The sequence below is a fragment of the Cotesia glomerata genome, linkage group LG6, assembly GCF_020080835.1.
Source record: "Cotesia glomerata isolate CgM1 linkage group LG6, MPM_Cglom_v2.3, whole genome shotgun sequence".
Taxonomy (NCBI): domain Eukaryota; kingdom Metazoa; phylum Arthropoda; class Insecta; order Hymenoptera; family Braconidae; genus Cotesia; species Cotesia glomerata.
The window spans coordinates 19034150-19056586 of record NC_058163.1 but is presented as its reverse complement, the minus strand read 5'-3'; the positions used below and the strand labels follow the sequence as shown (position 1 = coordinate 19056586).

General features: G+C 32.6%; 1 protein-coding gene across 4 annotated transcripts in view; it reads right to left on the bottom strand.

The window, feature by feature from the left end:
* Positions 1-22437, bottom strand: part of LOC123266697 (protein bric-a-brac 1-like) — a 481411-nt gene that overhangs the window by 233870 nt on the left and 225104 nt on the right. For all 4 annotated transcript variants that reach the window (XM_044731063.1, XM_044731064.1, XM_044731061.1 and 1 more), the window contains one exon: positions 9286-10444. In XM_044731063.1, coding sequence (XP_044586998.1) covers positions 9286-10332 — 1047 coding nt within the window. In that variant the 5' untranslated portion in view covers positions 10333-10444. The remainder of the gene's footprint in view (positions 1-9285; positions 10445-22437) is intronic.

Here is a 22437-nt window from a genome sequence, read left to right as displayed (position 1 = left end):
ATCGAATATTCTCGAATTTAATTTCTATCGATGCACCCGGGGTATAGGTTCGACTTTCATATCATCCGAGCGTTTTTGTGACAGTCACCGAATCTAATTTGTTCGGACGCTACGCTCGATGGGATATTGAGCCCCCTGTCCTTCTTCGGTCTCTCTTTTTTTCGCTCTCTCTTTCATTCTAGCACAAACCCCTTTACACTCTTTCCCCTGGTCCGTGACCCTGCTCTTGTGCGAATTCGATAGGATATAAATGGCAAGTGCTTCAAAAAATAACTCTTGCAATTTTTCTTTTTGCCTAAAACTAAAACTAAAACTAAAAATAAAAAATAATAAATAAAATTGCAGGAAATATTGTTGAATAAAATATGCCGGTTGGAATTAGAGCTTACAGTTCGGCGTTTGTTGATCGTTTATCGTGAAAGAGTGGAGAGATCGCTCGAGTTTCAGAGGGATGAAAGAGCCTGAATCTGCGACTGCGGGCATGCTCGCTGGTTAGGTAGGAAACTTGCATCAGTAGCATCTCTGCATTCTGAACACCACCAAGAGAGATGCAACTTTAGCATGAGTAGAGGAGAGGCGTAGTCGGGGAATGTCCACGCAAGCGACAGATAACGACGGGAGGTATAAATCTTCTTCCGGTTGAATCGGGAGCGAAGCAATCTGCGGAATGCTCCGGTTATCCGTCCATCAAGTCCGAGTGTCACGTATACGGGACGAACGCTCCAAACGGTTGTTATATCTGTTACTATAGTCGTAGGACATTCTGGTGCCACTGCAGACGAACAACATGCAACAGTACCGATTTACCGAATAAAATTATTTTTTTCTCGTATCGTATATATTAAGGATAAAGCTAAAAGATCTCAACGTGTCTGTTGTATACTATTTGCATTTATGCTGGATAGAGATGGTCTAATCGATCATAGTAGACTGGGTAAAGTTTTTTTACTCAGACACACAGGACAGAGATAATTTTTGATTTACTGCTACGGGATATCGACCCTTTGGTGTATTCTCTCGTTTAGTAATTGACTTTTTATCTTAATGCTTAGACTTTTTGGTTTTGGGTATTGTTATCGTAAATTGGGGATTATCATGCAGAATCTGAAATGCGACTTTAACGAATTCTTAAGGGATAAAATTTTTAATGATATTTACTATAATCAAGAGAAATAAACGGAATCATTTTTTGAAGCAATTAATTAAAACTTCTTTATTAAGCAATTCTTCTCTGAAAAAAGGTGAAAATAACTGTTATTATTTAATCTGTTTAACGTTAATATTAGCTTCAACAGCTTGAATATCAGGACAGAAAAATTTACACTAAAAGACACAATAAATAGAAAAAAACAAGATAATTTCGAATAAAAAAAATTAGGAAAACGGTTGACCCTGAAGGCCATCCCTGCAACTTCCCGCTACTTTCGTAATTAAGCGCTCAAAATTGTACTTATTACGTTTTTGAGCTTGAAGAGCTCAAAAATATAATTTTCGTGTGGTTTTGAGCTCTCTGAGCTCTAAAGTCTGATAGAAGTTTAATAAAACACTATTTTTTGAATTTTCAAACCGTAATAACTTTTGAATGAATGAACCGATTTTCACGCGGTTGGCGGCATTCGACGCAGTTTTTCAAATTCTATGATATATTTTTAAACACAAATTGATAAGACCGGAAGTTTCGGTGTAATTTGAAAAAAAAACTTTTTCGATTTCTTTCGTCAACGATAACTCACGAACGAATCAACCGATTTTGACCAGATTGGTGGTGATCGACGTGGTTTTTTTAATGTTAAGAGCTGATTAGTTTTTTAAATTGATCGGTCAAGCCGTTTGAAAGTTATTAAAAAAAAACCACATTTGGAAAAATTTTTTTTCGCAGTTTTTTTAAGATTTCTCAAAATCTATCGGTCCGAATCGGTCCAACTTGTATTTAAAATCTAAGCTTAGTCGAACCCTTTCGAATGACACCAACCGCGATCAAAACGGTCAAGCCGTTCAAAAGTTATGAGAGATTTACATACATCCACACATACAAACATACACACACACACACACACACACACACACACACACACACACACACACCCACACATACATACATACAGACGTACAAACACCATCGCGGGAATAGTCAGGGAAGCTTCCTAGGACCTCAAAACGTCGAGATCTGATGAAAACTCGATTTTTGAAAAACGGGGTAAAAACAATAACTTCCCGATTTTTGAAAATTTTTAATTTTCTTAGCGGGAAGTTAAAAATCTGGAAAACGGTTGACCCTAAAGGCCATCTCTGCAACTTCCCGCTAATTCCATATCGAAACGCTTAAAATCGCACTTATGAGGTTTTTGAGCTCTTCGAACTCAAAAATAGAATTTATATGTTATTTTGAGCTCTCCAAGCTCAAAGAGTTAGCTGTTCTAAGCTTTTGAGATCTTCGAGCTCAAAAGTCTGATAGAAGTTTAATAAAACAGTATTTTTTGAAATTTTAAACCGCAATAACTTCTGAATGAATGAACCGATTCTTACATGGTTGGCAGTATTCCATGCAGTTTTTCAAATTCTATGATAGACTTTTGAACACAAACTGATTGAACCGAAAATTTTAGAGAAATCAGAAAAATTCATTTTTTCCGAATTTTTTCGACAACGATAACTCACGAACCAATCAACCGATTTTCATGTTCTTGGTGGCGATCGACGTAATTTTTTAAGTTCTAATAATTATTTTCTGCCCTCCGTCCGGAAAGTGGCAACTTTCTGGCCGCTGCGCTAAACAAAGTTGCCACATTCCGGCTACGTCGAGAAGAAAAATAGTATACATACCTTGGCCAGTAAAAAGTAAAGCCTCAGATCACATGTTTTTAAACCTCGGCTTCGCCTCGGCCAACAATTACATGTGATCTGAGACTTTTCTTATTTTACTGGCCTAGGTATGTAATATACTATTACTTCATCAAAAACGATCCAAAAAGAAATGTCGAAGTTATGTGAAAAAAACACTTTTTTCGAAATTTTTCGTTTTCGATAACTCTCGAACGAATCAACCGATTTTGACGGGATTGGTGGCAATCGACGTAGTTTTTCAAACTTAAGAGCAGATTAGTTTTTGGAATTGATTGGTCGAGCCGTTTAGAAGTTATTCCAAAAAAACAATTTTTTGAAAATTTTATTTTTGAGATTTCTCGAAATCTAGCGAACCGAATCGATTCAAATATTCACGAAATTTAACAACTATGATACTCTTTGGATCGCCACCTATTTTGATCTGATTGGCCGAGCCGTTCAAAAGTTACAAGAGGTTTACACACACACACACACACACATACACACACACACACACACACACACACACACACACACACACACACACACACACACATACAGCCGCATGGACACCATCGCGGGAATAGTCAGGAAAGCTTCCTGTGACCTTAAAACGTCGAGATCTGATGAAAACTCGATTTTCGCAAATAGCGGGAAGTTAAAAAAATTTCCACTTTTGCGAAGACGAAAGTATTGAGATCACATGACAATTGTTTGAATACTAAAAACATCGGGGATTTAATGAAAAATAGGGATCAAAAAGAAAAACTCCTTACTATAGTAAAGGAATAAGACTTAGAGTCCCTTAAACAGGAATAAATCATTTTTTGAATAAAATTTACTCTTATTTGTAGCTAATTCAGTTTTATGCTTTAAGATTTTGCATAAATTATCTTAAATTTATTCGTTTAGAAGCTTTTAAAAGTTTTGAAATTCGCGCTATGAAGTTGATAGAATATTAATAGGAATAACTTAAAACTAATGAATAATAATAATTTCAATCTTGAAGAATTACCTTCAAATTCTGTACTGTTTTGACGTTATAAAATTATGTTATTAAAAGTATTTCAAAGTAAGAATTATAGAAGAAGGTATAGCTTAAAACGGGTATGCGGTCGTTTATTGTCTAATTGAACGCAAGTATTAATATGAGTGTATACTAAGATTGTCTGGGCACCGAGTTTTAGTGAGCTTCGATCAGTCACTGAACTTTTAATATCACTTTCCTGAGTGAAATATAAAAAAATTAATGAATCTGATAAAATGGCAGAAACAATGTACACTGATAGAAGGATTTCTTAGCATTTAAGAAGATTTCTGTGTATTTAAGAAATAATTTCTTAAACATCATTTCTTAGCATTTAAAAAATATTTCTTAGTATTTAAGAAATATTTCTTTGTATTTAAGAAATATTTCTTAGTATTTATATTTCTTAATATTTAAGAAATATTTCTTTGTATTTAAGAAATATTTTTTAAATATTAAAAAATGATGTTTAAGAAATGATTTCTTAAATACAAAGAAATCTTCTTAAATGTTAAGAAATCCTTCTATCAGTGTACCTTTCAATTAGTCGAAAACTTGTACATCTATAATATTATTAGTAATATCATATCATTTGTAGCTATTTTTAACTCTAAAAGGCGAAATAAAAAAACCGGCCTAATTTTTTATGTTCTTGAGTTTATAAACTCTCAACTGAAAAACAAGCTCTTGAGTAAAGCGGGTGGGGGTCCGTCCTGCTCTGATGCATTTTTATGCTTATTTTGTGGTATAAATTTTTGATTAATGATGTTTATTTCAATTAATAGAATTTTTCGGTTAAAAATGTTTAAATTTATTTTTCTTTAATTTTTTTTCTTGTATCTAATAAGGAAATTTTGCACACCTCATAGCGCGAAGCGCGTGAGGTTGTGCTTTATACTCGACTCGTCAAGTTCAAGCAATTTTGTGATCTTTAAATGCCTCTATCACAACCATATTACACTTATACAATGATATAAGTAGATGTACACCGGAAAAACACTTAAATTAAACCATCTTTTACTTTCTAAAATCATTTCATGTTGCTATTTTAGAAAAAAAAACGTTTTGAAAAAAATTTTACGTGGACGTCCGGATGTCACCCTATTTTGGATGTACCAACGATTACTCCCGACCAAATTGATATTTCAAGACCGGACCTTTTTTATTAGTTTAAGAATTCGATTAACTAGGTCCGTATTTCATATCAGTGGCCTGGATTACGTATTTTTTTTTTAATTGAATTTTTATTGAAATTCACTTCGCGATACAACCGTACAAAGCCAAACGAACTTTTCTTATTTGCCACGTGAAAACTATGGCGCCACTTGATTAAACTAAATTTTTTTAGACTGCGTGCGCATATGACAAGAAAAAAGGGCGCCGATATTTAAAAAAAAAAATAAAAAATACTCTGTAAGAAACTACTTAATTATAATTTTTTTTTTTAAATCAATTACAAAATTAATTTTTTTCTTAAAATATGAATGAGCGTCATGAGGCGTGCACTTTTGGATTTTCCAAACTTTTTTTATCTTTTTCGTTCTTAACTAAAAATGTCACTAATAATATCAGTTTTACAATTACGAATGCAATAAATCTTTATCAAAAACTCAATATTTAGTGGCACACTTTTAGGATGTAAGTACAAAGACACATCCCTTACAATTCTATCCCCTCTACTGTGCGGAGACAATATATAATCCGAAGCCAATGTGTAGTAGTAGAAGCTTGCGTGGTCGAGTGGATACTGACCTGGGATATCTCGACGCGACTTATTGCGTGAGGCTCACGTTCTGCGAATTATAGTTTTGAAATAATTCCCCTCCGAAACTTTTTTTTTCATTCCGGTATGTGGTGTGTGACTATATTAAATATAGCTACATCTATATTTGTACCTCATAGTTCCTATCGAAATCAAGTCGGAATTTTCTCGTCGAAAAAATATTAGGTGTCATAATTTAAATGAGTTATCTCCGTACAAAAATAAAAAAGTATTACGACAGAGACTGTTGTATTTTTAAAGGTATTATACTCTCGAATATTATATATGATTTTTAACAAGGTTACATGTATACAGTATACAAGAAAAAAACTTAATATTTATCTATACATATATTTTTGTTAATATCATATTTACCGACATTTTAAGAAGTGTAACACTTGGATATATATTAATGATATATTAAAATAACTGTTATCTAGTGTATTTAACTTAACATCAGTTAAATCAACATTCAGCCTAGACCAAAAGTGAAAAACATTATTTTATTGAATAAACTAAACTCTACGAAAATGAAGCAATAATAGAAAAATAAGTTATAAAATTATCAAGGCTTAATTACGTCAAACACGTGTGGATTATGATTAGAAAAAATTCATAAAAAAATATTTATACAAGCCAAAATAAAGAATATATATATTATATACATATAGGAACCTAGTATACTCTATACTTATATGTTCTATTCGTTAATGATTGAGATATAGAAATCGTTAATTATTGAATATTGATTTTAGAGCCTTACATCGTTATAAAAAATATTCGAAAGCCCGCACGCGCTCACCATCGATAATTTATTTTTTACGATTTATTAAGTTGTGATTAGTTTTTTATCTCATTTTAGTGATTAAAAAAAATTGAGGTGATGAAAAAAATTTTATTTTTTTTTTAGTGTTGCCTTGTACAAAACATTGAAACGTATACAGCGTAAATAACATTAAGGATTTGCGTTGAGTTAATGTCAGGTTAAATTTGACCATATCAGAAAATTTTTATATGGGTAAGTCGTAATATTCTCAACTCGAGAATTTGAGCTCTCATCTAAATATTTAAAAAAATTTTTTTCAAAAAAGAGAAATATTATTTTTTTTAACAATTTATAAATCTGAATTTTTGCACCCAATGTAAAATATAAAAAAAAAATTTTACTGTTACAAAAAAAAAATGCAAAAATTATATTTGAAAGTATTTCGTATGATACAGAAATGTGTAATACTTATAGATATAAATATAGGATTATATTCCGCGTAATGTATTATATTGAGATTATTCCAGGTAAAAGCAATTTTCGAAATATTTAAAATACATACAATTATATCGTCTCAAGCTAATATTACTTTTGTTAAAATAAAATAGACGGCACACATTTATGTTTAGCCTTATACACTATATATTATACTCGACACAGTAGACAAAGGTCTATTATATATAAAATACTAAAATGGACCTAATCATCAGGACTAAAAAAGCACGGAGAGGACTAAGGTATTAATTTTGTCCTCGGCGTCCTTCGAAACCAACACGACAAGACGTTTAGTTATTTTTATTTTTATTGCCTTTTTTTATTATAATTTTTTACTTAATAATTTACTCAGTCATCATTTTTTAAACTACTCAGTCGGATGAAAAAAAATAACTCATAAAGTACACTTTTTATATATTGTTAATAATCGTGTAAGCAAAATAAAAATGATTGCGAATGGAAAACATTTTAAATAAAAATAATTACACGGTATTCAAATCAACAAATAAATAAATTATGACTTGCAATTTATTATTATTACTATATATTTTTTTGGTCCTCCGAATTATTAGTTTCAGCATAGCGCGCAGTCGGCAGTCAGTAGGATGACTGTATTAATTTTCAGACAAAATAAGATTATTAGCTACTAAAAAAATTTTTATTATTTCAACAACTGCTAAGTCATTACATATTTTAAATTTTAAATATAAGAAATAAGCAATATATTTTTCATATTAATAAACGTATACACTCAATAATTAATAAACTTTTTTTTTTTAACAAAACATACAATTATTGAACAAAGACTATCATTCTGATTCAAAATTAATTTATAGCACTCGAAATCATTAATTACCAGACGGAATAAGTTGATAATTAAAAGTTAGCAGTGTAAGGTGGTATCAATCGTGATTGTTATATTTTATTTATTTTTTTTGTTGTTACAGTATTAGCTGTAATTAAACTGTCAACGGTTACATTTACAGGTAGACCAATAAAAATTTTTTGTTTAATACTCTCATTCATTTTTTATCAATTAATTTTATAATTAACTTTGCCGACAATTATTTCTTTTGATAAAAAGTCGCCCGATATCTAAAAATAATTTTAGATCAAAATACGAACCATTTCTAAAATGTTTGAACTTTTAGTCGTTGAAAACGATTAATTTTGAGCCTACAAAACATTGTTTTTTCCTAATAAATGATTACCGATTTTTTGGTAGAAATTATAATAATTCCGAGCCTGAAGAAGAATCAATTTAAATTTTACATTTCTTAGACTAGCTGCTTTTGAGCAGACGCGTTAATGAAAACTCGTTTCTAAAAATTTATAAGTCAAATAATAAGTTTAAATTCCTACAAGTCTATAACAATACCTGAAATAAATATTCTTGATATTTATAAATATTCTTGATTCCAATGATGATTTACTTTTCAATGACAGTTTAAAAAATTTCATCTCTTTTAATAATATCGTTAAAATTATAGTCATTTTCGCCGAAAAATTAAAGACTCATATAACGACGAATTATGTGAATTGATAAATCGATTTTTTTTATGATAACTGACTTGTTTAACAAAACAGAAAATTTTAGATATCACAGTGTAGACTTTTCAACATTTTAGTGTTATGTGTTGATTTAATACAATCATTTGTGTTGTTTGATCGATACGTTTTTCAGCACACTAAAATGTTATTCGATACTTAAGTAACACTTTTTGAATGTTACTTTAACACACAGCTGTCTTACTCTTAACACAGAGATATGTTATTTTCAACATAGAGCTGTGTTACTTTGTCGTTACACACGAATAGTGATAAATTATCTCTGAGTTTGTGCAAAAAAAGTCATCAATACAAATTTTTAACAAAAAATTTTTTACTGTGTGCATTTGATTTCAGTATAAAAAAAATGACATTAAAAACGCTCCAATAATTTCGAGATTCTTTTCATTGACAAATCGACACTCGATACGTGTAAGAAATATGTGAATTTTTCTCCTAAAAATTTATTCCCTAAAAGAATTTTCAAGCTTAAATAAAAAAAAAATAAGGGTAACTTAATTAACTCAATGAAATGTTTGTCTTTAATTTTGTATTCTTGGCTAAAAATTGATTCTCTATTCAACAAACAATTTGGATTTATTAAAAATTTCTTGCATAAAGAAATTTCAGTTAAATGTTTTTCAGTTTCCTTATAAAATTATACAAACTTTCAAGTTAAAATAACAAAATTCACGAAAAATTTTATTTTCTAATCAAAACCGTAAAAATATCCGTTTTTTTTTTCTTTTTTTCTGGTATAAATACAAACTTAGCAGAGATTTAATCCGATTCTAATTTCAAGCTCTTTTCTGGAGTAGAAAAATGAAAAGAAAAATAATGACAATTAAATAACAAATAACTCACCCTTTCCTCCTCGCGAATCATCTCAGCAATACCGGGCTTGATCTCGAGGTCATCAATAAGATTAGACTGACTACTAAGTGACTGTTGATGCTGATGAGCCTGTTGGTGGGCCTGTTGTGCCTGTTGCTGGTGTACCGAGAGCTGAGCCACGTGGTGAGCACCAAGGTGGTTGACGGACGGGTGGCCAGTGGGTGTCACGTGGACTGGCACGTGGTGGGATATAACAGGGTGAGGGCTTTGGCTGACTGAGACCGGCGGTGGTAGCGCCAACGACACTGGAAGATCTTGCAAGTTTATCTGGGGTGTCACTGAAATGCTTGGCATGCTTGGTGAGCTCAGCGACCTCGGTGTCGACGAAGCCACCAGGTTCTGCACTTCCGACATCACTGACGAGTGGTCATTGTCTTCAGTCATACACAAACTGTGGTGCTCAGGACTGTCATTAACACTCACTGGAGACCGTTCACTGGACACTCTGCGGCGTTTTTTCCTGCTGTTGTGATTGTGAATCGAATTTGCCGGGGACGAAACTGGCTCTGGTTGCAGTTGTTGTTGCAGTTGTTGCTGTAATTGTTGTTGCTGTTGTTGTTGTTGTTGCTGCTGTTGTTGCTGAGCTTGCTGTTGTTGCTGTTGGCTGGTTTGCATCGGCTTGGAAACCAATTCGTGTTCATTGTTGACGTCTGCCAGCCCGCGGATTTTCAAGCACTCAGCAACCTTCAACAAAGGCCCAATCTGCTCTTGTGAGACGTTTATTTCCCCTTTGTACATGAACTCAACCGCAGCTTTAAGCTCTGGCCACTTAATATCTTTCATTATCACTATCGGGTGGTGGCAGGGATTTTCGAAGAACAAAGTCTGGAAATATGGGCTACAGGCAGAAAGTACCATTTTGTGAGCTTTTACCGAATGTCCATCACAGGCAAGTGTTACGTCGACAAAGCTTTCGCTTTGCAGCAATTGGTCAAATACATTAGTCAAATTTGTTTGATAGTTGTTCCACCGCAGGCAAAACTGTTGCGGCGAACCGGCACCACTTTGTTGCGTCATTCTGGCTAATATAGATATCTATTTAAATATTGACACTAGTTTATTTGTTTTTGTTTGTCTTTGTTGCTACTAGCGGGTCCTGTCAAACCAATCATAGACTTGGAAGAATTATCTGCAACAGATACACCACACATTTGTTTACAATATTTGGTTCATGCTAATTTTGTGATTACACTAGTCAAAAAATGATCCACCATTCAGGATAATCATGTTTAGAATAAATAACAATTTACAATAATTTATTTTTTATGACAGTTTTATAAACTGTTTTGACGTTACCACACATGTCACTTGATAAATAACACGCGGTTAATAATAACTCCTAATGAAAAATTAAAATGGTAAACCACCTTGATGACACTTCGGCTATTAATAATTATAATAAATTATTTATAACACTTCTTTTGTTAATGTTATTAATTTTAAATAATAATTAGTTTATTGGGAATAATCACGATTAACGTTTTTATCAACACCCGCGCGCAATAAATAACTTTAAACAAAAGTGAATTTTTTTTTACCCATTTCGAGTGTTTTTTCCGGCAGAAAAAAATTTTTGTTGTATAAATTATACCTATTTTAATTAGTTATTATTATTAATATCTATGCAACTAAAAAATATAACCGCGCGAGGACGACGTATACGATGTAAGCCGCGTGACGAGCGCGTCGCAACTGAGAGCGGCCCGCGCGCGTGGTTATCCGCGATAGCGTTGCGCCGCCAGTCTATTACAATATATATGATGGTGGGGTTCTGATAAACGCGGGACACTAAAAGAGAGCGCGCAAGCGTGCTTTACTACCTGTGTAAGAGAGAGATAAACAATGTGAGAGAATGAGAGAGTGTAACGTTTACTACTCGCGGCTCGGAACCGCCGAACGCCGCGCGGACAAGCGGTTCTGGCTCAGTACCCCCCGCCTCAATCCGTTCCCTTTCTTCTTTGCTCAACGTGCACCGACGCGGGGAGAGACTCCGCCCCAACAAACGACCGCCCCCAGACGCCTCTCGTTCAACAAATTCGCGATATCGCTACTTTGTTTTTTTTTATTTGTTTAAAAAAAAAAAAAAAAAAAAAATAGGATTTTTTTCTTCTAATTTGACGAAAGTAGAAAAATTTGCAATTTTTGGGTTTAAAGCTTGGAAAACAGATGGTAAATTTTGGTAGGATGTAATATGGGAAAAGTAAAAAAAAAAATAAAAATGTGGAGTGATGTTATTTAGTGAGGCATGCTTGACGATAACAATGTTAAGTTCCGGTCGGAGAATGAAGATAGTTGGAGTAATTAAATTTAAGGTACAAAGAGAGACCGTAGTTCCCTCTCGTCCAAGTCATAGCGACTAGGTCGTTTTCTGGCGACCCTTGTTGGTGGATGGCTACCCCCTCACTTTAAACTGGCTATCAGTCTACGACTTGGTAATAGCAAATTTCTACATAGTGATTCGATCAAGGTAAATATAAGTTATAAACGTAGTACGCAAGATCAAACGTCAAGTTTCAGGACAACAACAAATTTAAGTTATCGCTACTTCCATGAAAAATTATTAATAATAATATTATCTAAATTGAAGGGTTAAGGATGAAAGGACATGTATTTGAAAAATTTTTTGAGGTAGAGTTTAGTTTTTGGTTCTCATATTAGGAACACTGATCTTTCTGGGATAGAGCGAGTTGAAGCAGAATTTTTTGTTGATTTATATTCGCTAAGTTATAAGTTCTGAATTTAAAAGTAATGTTGAAAACTGCTAAAATTTTATTTGGGTTATCGTAAACCGGGTACACTGAAAGAAATTTTCTTTAAAAATTGTCGTTAAATTCACTGTAATCGTAGGACATAATGCGGCCCTTTTATTAATTACCATTTTTGAAATAAAAATTACGAAAAAATTCATTTATTTTTGGTAGACTTCATAAAATTTACCGAAAACCTAATAAAATTTCGCAGTAGACTAATACGGTAAAATTTGTCGAAAAAAAGTTAAAAATTATCTCACTAACTGACAAATGATTAGGACATGCCATTCGTCCCACGATTACCCCACGAAAATTTCTTTCAGAGTACGGTCTTGAAAACATTGTATATTTAAAAAAAGATTTTAATGATTGATTGTGAGATATTAATATGACAAGTACATAAAAAACTAACGTGAAAAAGATTTAATTTTGTCATGACAATTATTTAAAAAATGAGAAAAACGGTAGACCCTGAAGGCCATCCGTGCAACTTCCCGCACTGAGAAAACAGTTTGTTTGGCTCAAATGCGCAGATTTATTTGAAATAAATTAAAAATATGTACTTATTGTTAACAAATTTCTTCCATTCAAATATATATTACTTTGAATCAAATACTACTTCGTTTTGGTTTATTTAACTGAATCGACTCATTTATTTCATTCAAATAAAGATTTGTTAACTATTAATAAATCTCACTTTAAATAAATTACGCCTGGTGCCGCTGCGGTCGCCACTGTTATTTCTCGACGTGATTTGTAAAAAGTAAATAATGAGAATTAACTCATTTTACAAATGTATTTGTTTAATTTTTATAGAAATAAATAAAATAAAAAAATATATATATATGCTTAGACAAATATATGTATTGGAATAGTTAACTATAATAGACATTAATAATTATGATGCTGAAGTTAGCAGACATCTGTCAATTTTTTTTATTTTTATTACAGATCAACAATAAAAAACATATTTAAAAAAAAAATTTGCACTTGCAATTTTTTTTTTATTTTCAGACGTAGAATTTTTTAATTAAAATTTTATTATTATAAAAGTCCTAAAAATTGACAGATGTCTGTTAATTTATGAAAATTAAGTTAGCCGACATCTAAAAATTTTTAGAATTTTTTTTATTGAAAAAATTGTTACAAAACAAATTTTTTATTAAAAAACTTCATTCGTAAAAAACTTGAAAAATTATAAATGCAATTTTTAAAAAATATTTTCTAGTTCAAATGTAATAAATAAATAAAAAAATTAAAAACGTCGACTAACTTTAGTATTATTGTTAATTACAGTATAATTAATAAATCCAAAAGAAGTGCCCATTTAACCCCAAACGTTCGATATGTCTACTTTTACTACTTTCCTAACCTAAAACTAAAAATCATTGCTTTGAGTATATTCAAACATACCATTTATTTACAGTTAACAAATCTGATTTGGTTGAAATATATCATTGTTAGCATCTAAGAAATATTTGTTAACTATAAACAAATCTGGATTTCATTCAAATATACTGTAAATTTGTCTCAAATAAATCAATTTATTTATATCAAATAAATATTTCTTGTGATATTTAAATGAGAGATTTATTTATAGTTAACGAGCCTCATTTCATTTAAATGAACTGTTTTCTCAGTGCGCTAATTTCATACCTAGGTGCTTAAAATTGCACTAATGATGTGTTGTTTTGAGCTCTCTGAGCTTAAAGGGATAGCTTTTCTATGCTTTTGAGCTCTTCGAGCTCAAAAGTCTGATAGAAGTTTGATAAAACACAATTTTTCAAATATTCAAACTGCAATAACTTTTGAATAAATGAATCGATTTTTACGTGGTTGGCAGCATTCGACGCAATTTTTTAAGCCCCATGAAGAATCTGTAAGTTTAGTTTGATCGAACTAGGAATTTTGGAGTAATTCTGAAAAAACACTTTTTTCAGTTTTCTTTCGTCAACGATAACTCACGAACGAATGAACCGATTTCGACAGGACCGGCGGCGATCGACGTGATTTTTTGATGTTAAGAGCTGATTAGTTTTTGGAATCGATCGGTTGAGCCGTTTAAAAAATATTCCAGAAAAACCACATTTGAAAAAATTTTTAACTTCCCGCTAAGAAAATTGAAAATTTTCAAAAATCGGGAAGTTATTGGTTTTACCCCGTTTTGCGAAAATTGAGTTTTCATCAGATCTCGGCGTTTTAAGGTCACAGGAAGCTTCCCTAACTATTCCCGCGATGGTGTCCGTGCGGCTGTATGTGTGTGTGTGTGTGTGTGTGTGTGTGTGTGTGTGTGTGTGTGTGTGTGTGTGTGTGTGTGTGTGTGTACGTATGTAAACCTCTTATAACTTTTGAACGGATCGGCCGATCGGATCGAAATAGGTGGCGATTCAAAAAGTATCATTGCCATTAAATTTTGTGAAAATTTAAATCGATTCGGTTGGCCAGATTTTGAGAAATCTCAAAAATAAAATTTTCAAAAAATCATTTTTTTGGAATACCTTCTAAACGGCATCACCGATTAATTCTAAAAACTTATCAGCTCTTAAGTTTGAAAAACCACGTCGATTGCTACCAGTCTCGTCAAAATTGGTTGATTCGTTCGAGAGTTATCAAAAACGAAAAATTTCGAAAAAAGTATTTTTTTCACATAACTTCGACATTTCTTTTTGGATCGTTTTTGACGAAATAAAATAATTATTAGAGTCAGAAAAATCATGTCGATCGCCACCAAGAACGTGAAAATCGATTGATTGGTTCGTGAGTTATCGTTGTCGAAAAAATTCGGAAAAAGTGAATTTTTCAAATTTCTCTAAGATTATCGGTTCGATCAGTTTGTGTTCAAAAGTGTATCATAGATTATGAAAATCTGCGTGGATTACTGCCAACCGCGTGAAAATCCATTCATTCATTCAGAAATTATTGCAGTTTGAAAATTCAAAAAATACTGTTTTATTAAACTGTTATCAGACTTTTGAGCTCGAAAGCTTAGAACAGCTTACTCTATGAGCTCAGAGAGCTCGAAATAACATATAAATTATATTTTTGAGCTCGATGAGCTCAAGAACGTCATAAGTGCGATTTTAAGAGTTTATTTATGGAATTAGCGTGAAGTTGCAGGGATGGTCTTTAGGGTCAACCGTTTTCCAGATTTTTTTTCTTAGTTTTTTTATATTTCTCAAAATCTACTGGTCCAAATCGATCCAAATTGTATTCAAAATCTTAGTTTAGTTAAGCTCTTTTGAATGACACCAACCACGATGAAATCGGTTCAACCGTTCAAACGTAATGAGAGGTTTACATACATCCACACACACACACACACACACACACACACACACACACACACACACACACACGCACGTAGAGACACCGTCGCGTGGGTAGTCAGGGAAGCTTCCTGAGACCTTGAAACGTTGTGATCTAATGAAAACTCAATTTTTGCAAAACGGGATAAAACCAATAACTTCCCGATTTTCGAAAATCTTCGATTTTCTTAGCGGGAAATTAACAATTTTTTTACTACAGTAACATTTGAAAAATATTAATGACGTTTTTTGATGATTTAGAAAGTATAGTATAAATCAGAATAATTCTTTGGTTCTATCGGGATCCTTGAAACAAGTCGATAATATCTTAAACCAATGTTACCGCCTATTTTCATTCGCGAGAAAAAAATTATTAGATCAAACATAGATACGTACTCTATTTAAAAATAGTAAAATTTTTGTTGAACTCGTAAAATTCTCGAATGGAAAACTTTCTGCTCTTTATCCAAGTTTTTGTTTTTTAATTCAAGAGTTATTTTCTTGAAGGACATAACTGAGTATTGTGGAACTAACAAATTTTAAAGAAAGTAAAAAATTTTTTTTCATTGAAACATTTATTTTTTCAGTGTCTATCGTAGGTCACTCAGTTTTACATATTATAAATAATTATAGTAAATAAGAGATGGAATTCTTCAAAGAAATAAATAAGTTTTCTTTAAGACAATTTGTTTTATCTGAAATTTCTTACAATAAAATTAGTTCTTCATACGCAGCAGCATTATGCTATTATTTTACTGACAAAATTATATCAGAAAAAAAAATTTGGTTGATCTATATCTTTATAAGACTTAGGCGCTTATGTCATATATAAAATACAATAATATGAGTAGATGTACATCGAAAAAACACTTAAATTACTTAAACCATATTATACTTTCCAAAAATTATTTTATGTTGCTAGGGTAAATACCCCAATAGATGGACAAATATTATTTCCAGAAGCAATTACATTAGTTTTAAGAATAACAATCTTAAGTCGTTATGTTTTCTTATGTCTACATATAGTTCTGAGAGCGAAAAGTAATTTTTTTTTTAACTTTTGATTTAAAATAATAGTTTAAAAAAATTATTTAAATTGGACGTCTCGAGGTTTTGCTCTGAGAGCGCCACCACTAGTAAGCATGCGACAGATAGCTGGTGGACGTTGTTTGTTATTACTATTAAAAATAATAAAAAAAGTAAGATTTGTACATTTGATTACGCTTATATGTCACTAACAAAGCTATAAATATAATATTTTAATGATAAAAACGAAAAATAATAATAAAATTTAGTGTCCATCTATTGGTGACACTTTTCTGACCTCTATCCAATAGATGGACATTGAGTTTATATAACAGACATGTACTGAAATGAAAGCATTATTATGATTATTGAAGAAATTGAAGAGAAAAAAGAAAATGCTGAATAAAAGAGAAAATTAAGAGAAGGAAATTTAAAAGTAAAAGAGAACAGACCTATTAAAAGGAAGAAGAAGACAACATAAAATGCTTTTAACGTTGTGTTTTATAAATTTATATTGATTATTTATTAATTATTAGTATTCTTTATATTAATATATTTTATATGTTGCTTTGCATGAGAAGCATCACGTGTTCAAAAATAATAAAATTACTTTATGATGTATTTTGAAAATTACCATCCGATTCATCATCTTTTCTCTTTAATTTTATCAAGCTTTATTTTTTAGTGGAAAAAATTAATAAATTGATTATTTCTGATATAAATAATGAATTGAAAATATCACTTGTAAGTAGTGTTTATCTATTGGTATTAACTGTCCATGGAGATTTTGTCCATTTACTAGGGTTTTGAACTTTTTCTTACATTTTTCTTTTTTATTAATTACTACAACATTTTACGAAGTTTTACTTATTTTTTCCTGGTTAATTATATATTTTTACATAAATATAATTTACTTTATCACAACTTATCTGTATATTACTATATTATTTTTTTAATAGAACACGAGAGTTTGTTTAACCGTCCATCTATTGGGGTATTTACCCTAATTTGAAAAAAAGAAAAAAAAAAAAAGTTTTGAAACAAATTTTTCGTGGATGTCCTAATATCTGTACGTTGACTTTGAATGCATCAACGATAACTCTCGAAAAAATTGACTTATTGAGACCAAGTTTTCTTCATTAGTTCCAGAATTCGATGAACTGGTGCTGTATTTCAGATCAGTAGTCTAGTTTACGTAGTTTTTTTAAAAATGAGTTTTTATTAAAATTCATTATGATATACACGTGTAGCAAAAAAAGAACTGTTTTTATTTTTCTTACGTGAAAACTATGGCGCCGCTTAATTCAGTGGAAATGAGACCAAGCAATCATTACTAGATTTTTTTAGACTGCGTGCGCATATGATGAGAAAAATGGGAACGAATAATTAAAAAAAATGGAAAATACTTTGTAAGAAATTATGAAATTTTTTTTCTGTAAAAAATCAATTGTACAATTCATTTTTCTCTTAAAATAAATGAGCGTTGTAAGGCGCGCATAACGCCTTTTTCATTTTTGGATTTTTCAAACTTTTTTAATAATTTTGTGTAAAAAATGAGATTCGATAGCATCCATTAAAAAAAAAATAGTTATCTACTGTACACTACAAGAATAAATTAAGAAAATGATTTCAATAATGAGGTAATTACTAGTGCCAGGACTTTCGCAGTTGTTTAAATTAAACGCCCTCTTTCATTCCGATGTGTGAATCATAAAAAAAAAAAAAAAAAAAACAATTAAAGACTGTATTGCCGGTGGTTAGCCAGCTACACAATACTATACTCTAGTATCAATCAATTGAATAAAGTATCAATTCGATAAAAAAAATTCATTTTAATGAAAACAGAACAATATTAATTAATTTATTAATGACAAGCAAATTGATTTAAGCTTTAATTGCAATTTTTATTCCAAATCTTCGAGAACATTTAGTTTGCTTGAATGTCAATTATAATTATCAAATGACCTTGTAATAATTAAAATGATAATGTTATTTAATAAACGTAAACCGATTGATTGAACGAATACGTAAACGGTGGAGATTTTTTAATAATATTTTATGGAAACAGTTTATCCATCAAAATATAAGAATCTTATGATTGTGCTGCACTCATATTCTTTTGATAGTCTGAAATATTACAACGAGTTAAAACTTTTTACTGAGAAAAATAAAAGCAAGTTAAAGTGATACATTCACACCAATATTGAAACTGAATTCATGCTAACGGAAAAAAGTTTTACCAGAGCAGAGTCGTGGGATCCATCTGTGACTATAAATGTATTAAAAAAAAGAATAATAAAAAAATAAAATCAACAGAGGCAGTTTCGCACAAGATCCAGCTATAACGGGCATATTTTTCATATCTCGCGGAAACGTTCGTTAATATTTTTTTCTCGTATTTACTCCTGCAGCCCTCTGTGCAATAGGGGCTACACGAAAGTATAGGTATAGAATAAATGTATATGTATAGGTATACATATATATTTAAGGGGTCGAGCAAGGTGGTGGTCATAAATTTTACTACGTAATATTGTTTAACTGCAAATAGTATACTAACACCCTCACTCACCAGACACGTGAAGGGAAAAAATTCAGACGTCGGGGTGGACTTTTATGCCCAGAAAAAATTAATATTTAGAAAATATTTTATATTAATTTCCGAAACAAATTAATACACTTGAAAAAAAAAAAAAAATTGATATCGTACACAAAAATAAAAAATATCGAACCAAAGGAATACATTTTTTGAATATTACCCGAAAAAAAAAATGATTTAAAAGTTGCACTAAAAATGATATAAAAATCCAATCGTACGAGTGGTGTTAGTTTTGGATTGAGGTGATACAAACATTGTATCACCGTGATGTAGATTTTACATCAAAGTGGAGTAAATTATGCGTGCCCTACACGCATGCGCATGCGAGTTACCGGCGATTCACATATAGTATGTTTTGCTTTGCCTGTCTGATTGTATAGGTTATATTTGTTGTTGATGTTTCGTGTCGTATGTATTTTTAACTTCCCGCTAAGAAAATTGAAAATTTTCAAAAATCGGAAAGTTATTGGTTTTACCCCGTTTTTCGAAAATCGAGTTCTCATCAGATCTTGACGTTTTGAGGTCCTAGGAAGCTTCCCTGAATGTTTTCGCGATGATGTCCCGTATGTCTGTATGTATGTATGTATGGATGTGTGTGTGTTTTTTTTTTTTTTAAACTTAGGGGGGGGGGAATCCCTTTTACGGATTTCAGGCATAGCTGTTCGGCCTGGATATGTGGCGACTCGACGCAGCGTCATACTACAACTCGACGCTAACGCCCCTACCCACTAAACCCTAAACCCCTTTTCTTCTTTCCTCTAATCCCTCATGGAAACCGCCGTCAGGCATTACTTCGTGAGGGGAGGATCTAGCTACTGCTATTCCTTCTGGTGGCTAAGGTGTTATTTTTCCTTCCTTCTAGTTTCTGTCATTTGCCTTTTTTCTTTCAATGGAACGCAGCTCTGTAAGCACTTCGGTGGTAAACGTGCTTGTGGCGTTCCAGGCAGCTTCGGATGACAGCATTTCTTCTACTATTGACTCTGGTGTGATTTTCTTGTTCAGGATCTTCTCTAACTCATCACGCTGTGGGTTAAAACGAGGGCACTCAAAGAAAACGTGCTCCGCATTTTCAGCAACTCTTGGGCAAGACGGACACTCTGGGGAATTATCGTGCTTAAAGCGATGAAGGTACTCCCGGAAACAGCCGTGTCCTGACAACATCTAGGTCAGATAGTAGTTGGCCTCGCCGTGATTCCGGTTAAGCCAAACGTCAATCCTTGGTATAAGTCGATGAGTCCATCTTCCCTTCTCCGCAGCATCCCATAGTTGTTGCCATCTTGCTATACTATGTTGTCGCTCTTCAGTTCTCAGTTCTTCAGCGCTCAGTGTAGATGACCTCTTTCGGTGGTATAGGTTCCGTCTTTCCTCAGCTAGGACTCTAAGAGGCAGAGTTCCAGAAATGACGCACACTGCCTCCTCGGATATTGTGCGGGAGGCGCTTGCAACTCTCAGTACACTTAATCGGTAGACCGGTCCGGCTTTCCTCCATGATTCTTGGGTCTCCAGCGCGTCTGCCCAAACGGATATTCCATATGTGAGCACTGATGTGACTACTGACGACAGCAATAGTCTCCTGCTCTGCTTCGGGCCTCCAACATTCGGCATTAGTCTTGATAGACTAGTTACCACCGCTGATGCTTTAGCACTTACGTGTTCGACCTGTTGCTTAAAGTTCAGTCGGGCATCCAGCGTCACCCCCAGATATCGGATAAATGGTTGCGATGCGATCTTCTGCTCGCCGACATTCAGCTTGATGTTTTCTACGATCTTTCTGCTGGTGATGAGCACAGCTTCAGTTTTGTGCTTGGCTAACTCCAACTTTATCATCTCCATCCATAGGTTAATCCGGCTAAATGTGATATCGAAAGCCAGATTGATCTCTTCCAAGTGTTTCGCGACAATCACTACCGCTACATCATCGGCATATGCAACAAGTTTCACCTCTGATGGTAATGCAACTCTCAGGAGACCATCATACATGATGTTCCACAGCAAAGGACCCAAAACCGAGCCCTGTGGCACTCCTCCGGTTATTTCGTACTCCCTTGGACCGTTTTTCGTGTCATATTTGAGGACTCTATCTGTAAAATAGTTTGCTACCATTCTGCGCAGGTATCCTGGCACATCTTTATCTTCGAGAGCTCGCATGATGCAGTCCCAGTTAGCGGAATTGAAGGCATTTTTTATGTCCAAGGCAGCCACTAAACAATACTTCTTTCTGCCACGTTCCCATCTCTTTCCAGCGATTGCCTCCTTAGCTGTATCGACTACCAGGTTGATCGCATCCAGCGTTGATCGTCCTTTCCGGAACATGTGTGTGTGTGTGTGTGTGTGTGTGTGTGTGTGTGGCCGTATGTAAACCTCTCATAATTTTTGAACGGCTTGACCGATTTTATCGCGGTTGGCGCCATTCGAAGGAGCTTGACCAAACTTAGATTTGAATATACTTTGGACCGATTCGAACCGGTAGATTTTGAGAAATCTCAAAAAAACTACAAAAAAAATTTTTTTTGAAATGTGGTTTTTTTTTAAGAACTTTTAAACTGCTCTACACTGAAAAAAAAGTTTTCTGCTTGGCACCATCTACTGTATGGTAACGAGTGTATCGTTACGGGTACAATCCGTACAGCTACGAGTACACGGAAAAAAGTAAACTGTAATAAATAACAGTCGGTTTATAATAAGTAATGATCAACTGCTAAAAATTACCATTTCAAACAGTAAAATCGTGATTTTACTATTGACTTTATAATTTTTACCATTTAAACGTTACAATTTACTCTTTACATGCACTGTAAAAAAACCTGGGTAAGTCCAAGCAGTGTAGGTGTTAAAATTTGCGGTGTTAAATTCCAACACTGAAAGCGGTGTTAAAATAACATCACTGCCGGTGTAAATTTTTTTTTCCGGTGTTAAAGCGGTGTTAAAAATTTTCCAGTGTTAAAATAGTTTTCGATGTTGAAGATATTTTACTTTGTGAATATTTTTATTCACTAAATTACTACTATTGGACAGTATATTCATTAATTTATAAAACTGTTAATTATTGAAATGGTAGGTGTAAAATTGTATAATATTTAAATAAAGTTCATATTACATAGGTAACAATTTAAATAACTACAAACCAAAATTAAAATTTGTTCTCGATGATACTCATAGAGTTTTTATATTTTTTTATGTCATACATTTTTTTCCTTAACTTTTATAGTCACAATTTTGTTTATTTCACTAAAAATCATAAAAATTACCCCGGGCCACAAAAAAAAAGTGGTCTCTACTTTTGACCGGAACTACTTATCTTTATGTATTTTGCCGCGCTGAATCCGAATCTGAAGTCAGTTTTGCCCGTACACCCTCAAAATTTTGAGTAAAATGCAAAAACCCCAATAAAAGGCAAAAAATTGCGAAAAACTGGTCACAGCGATGAATAAATTTTGTGAACCTG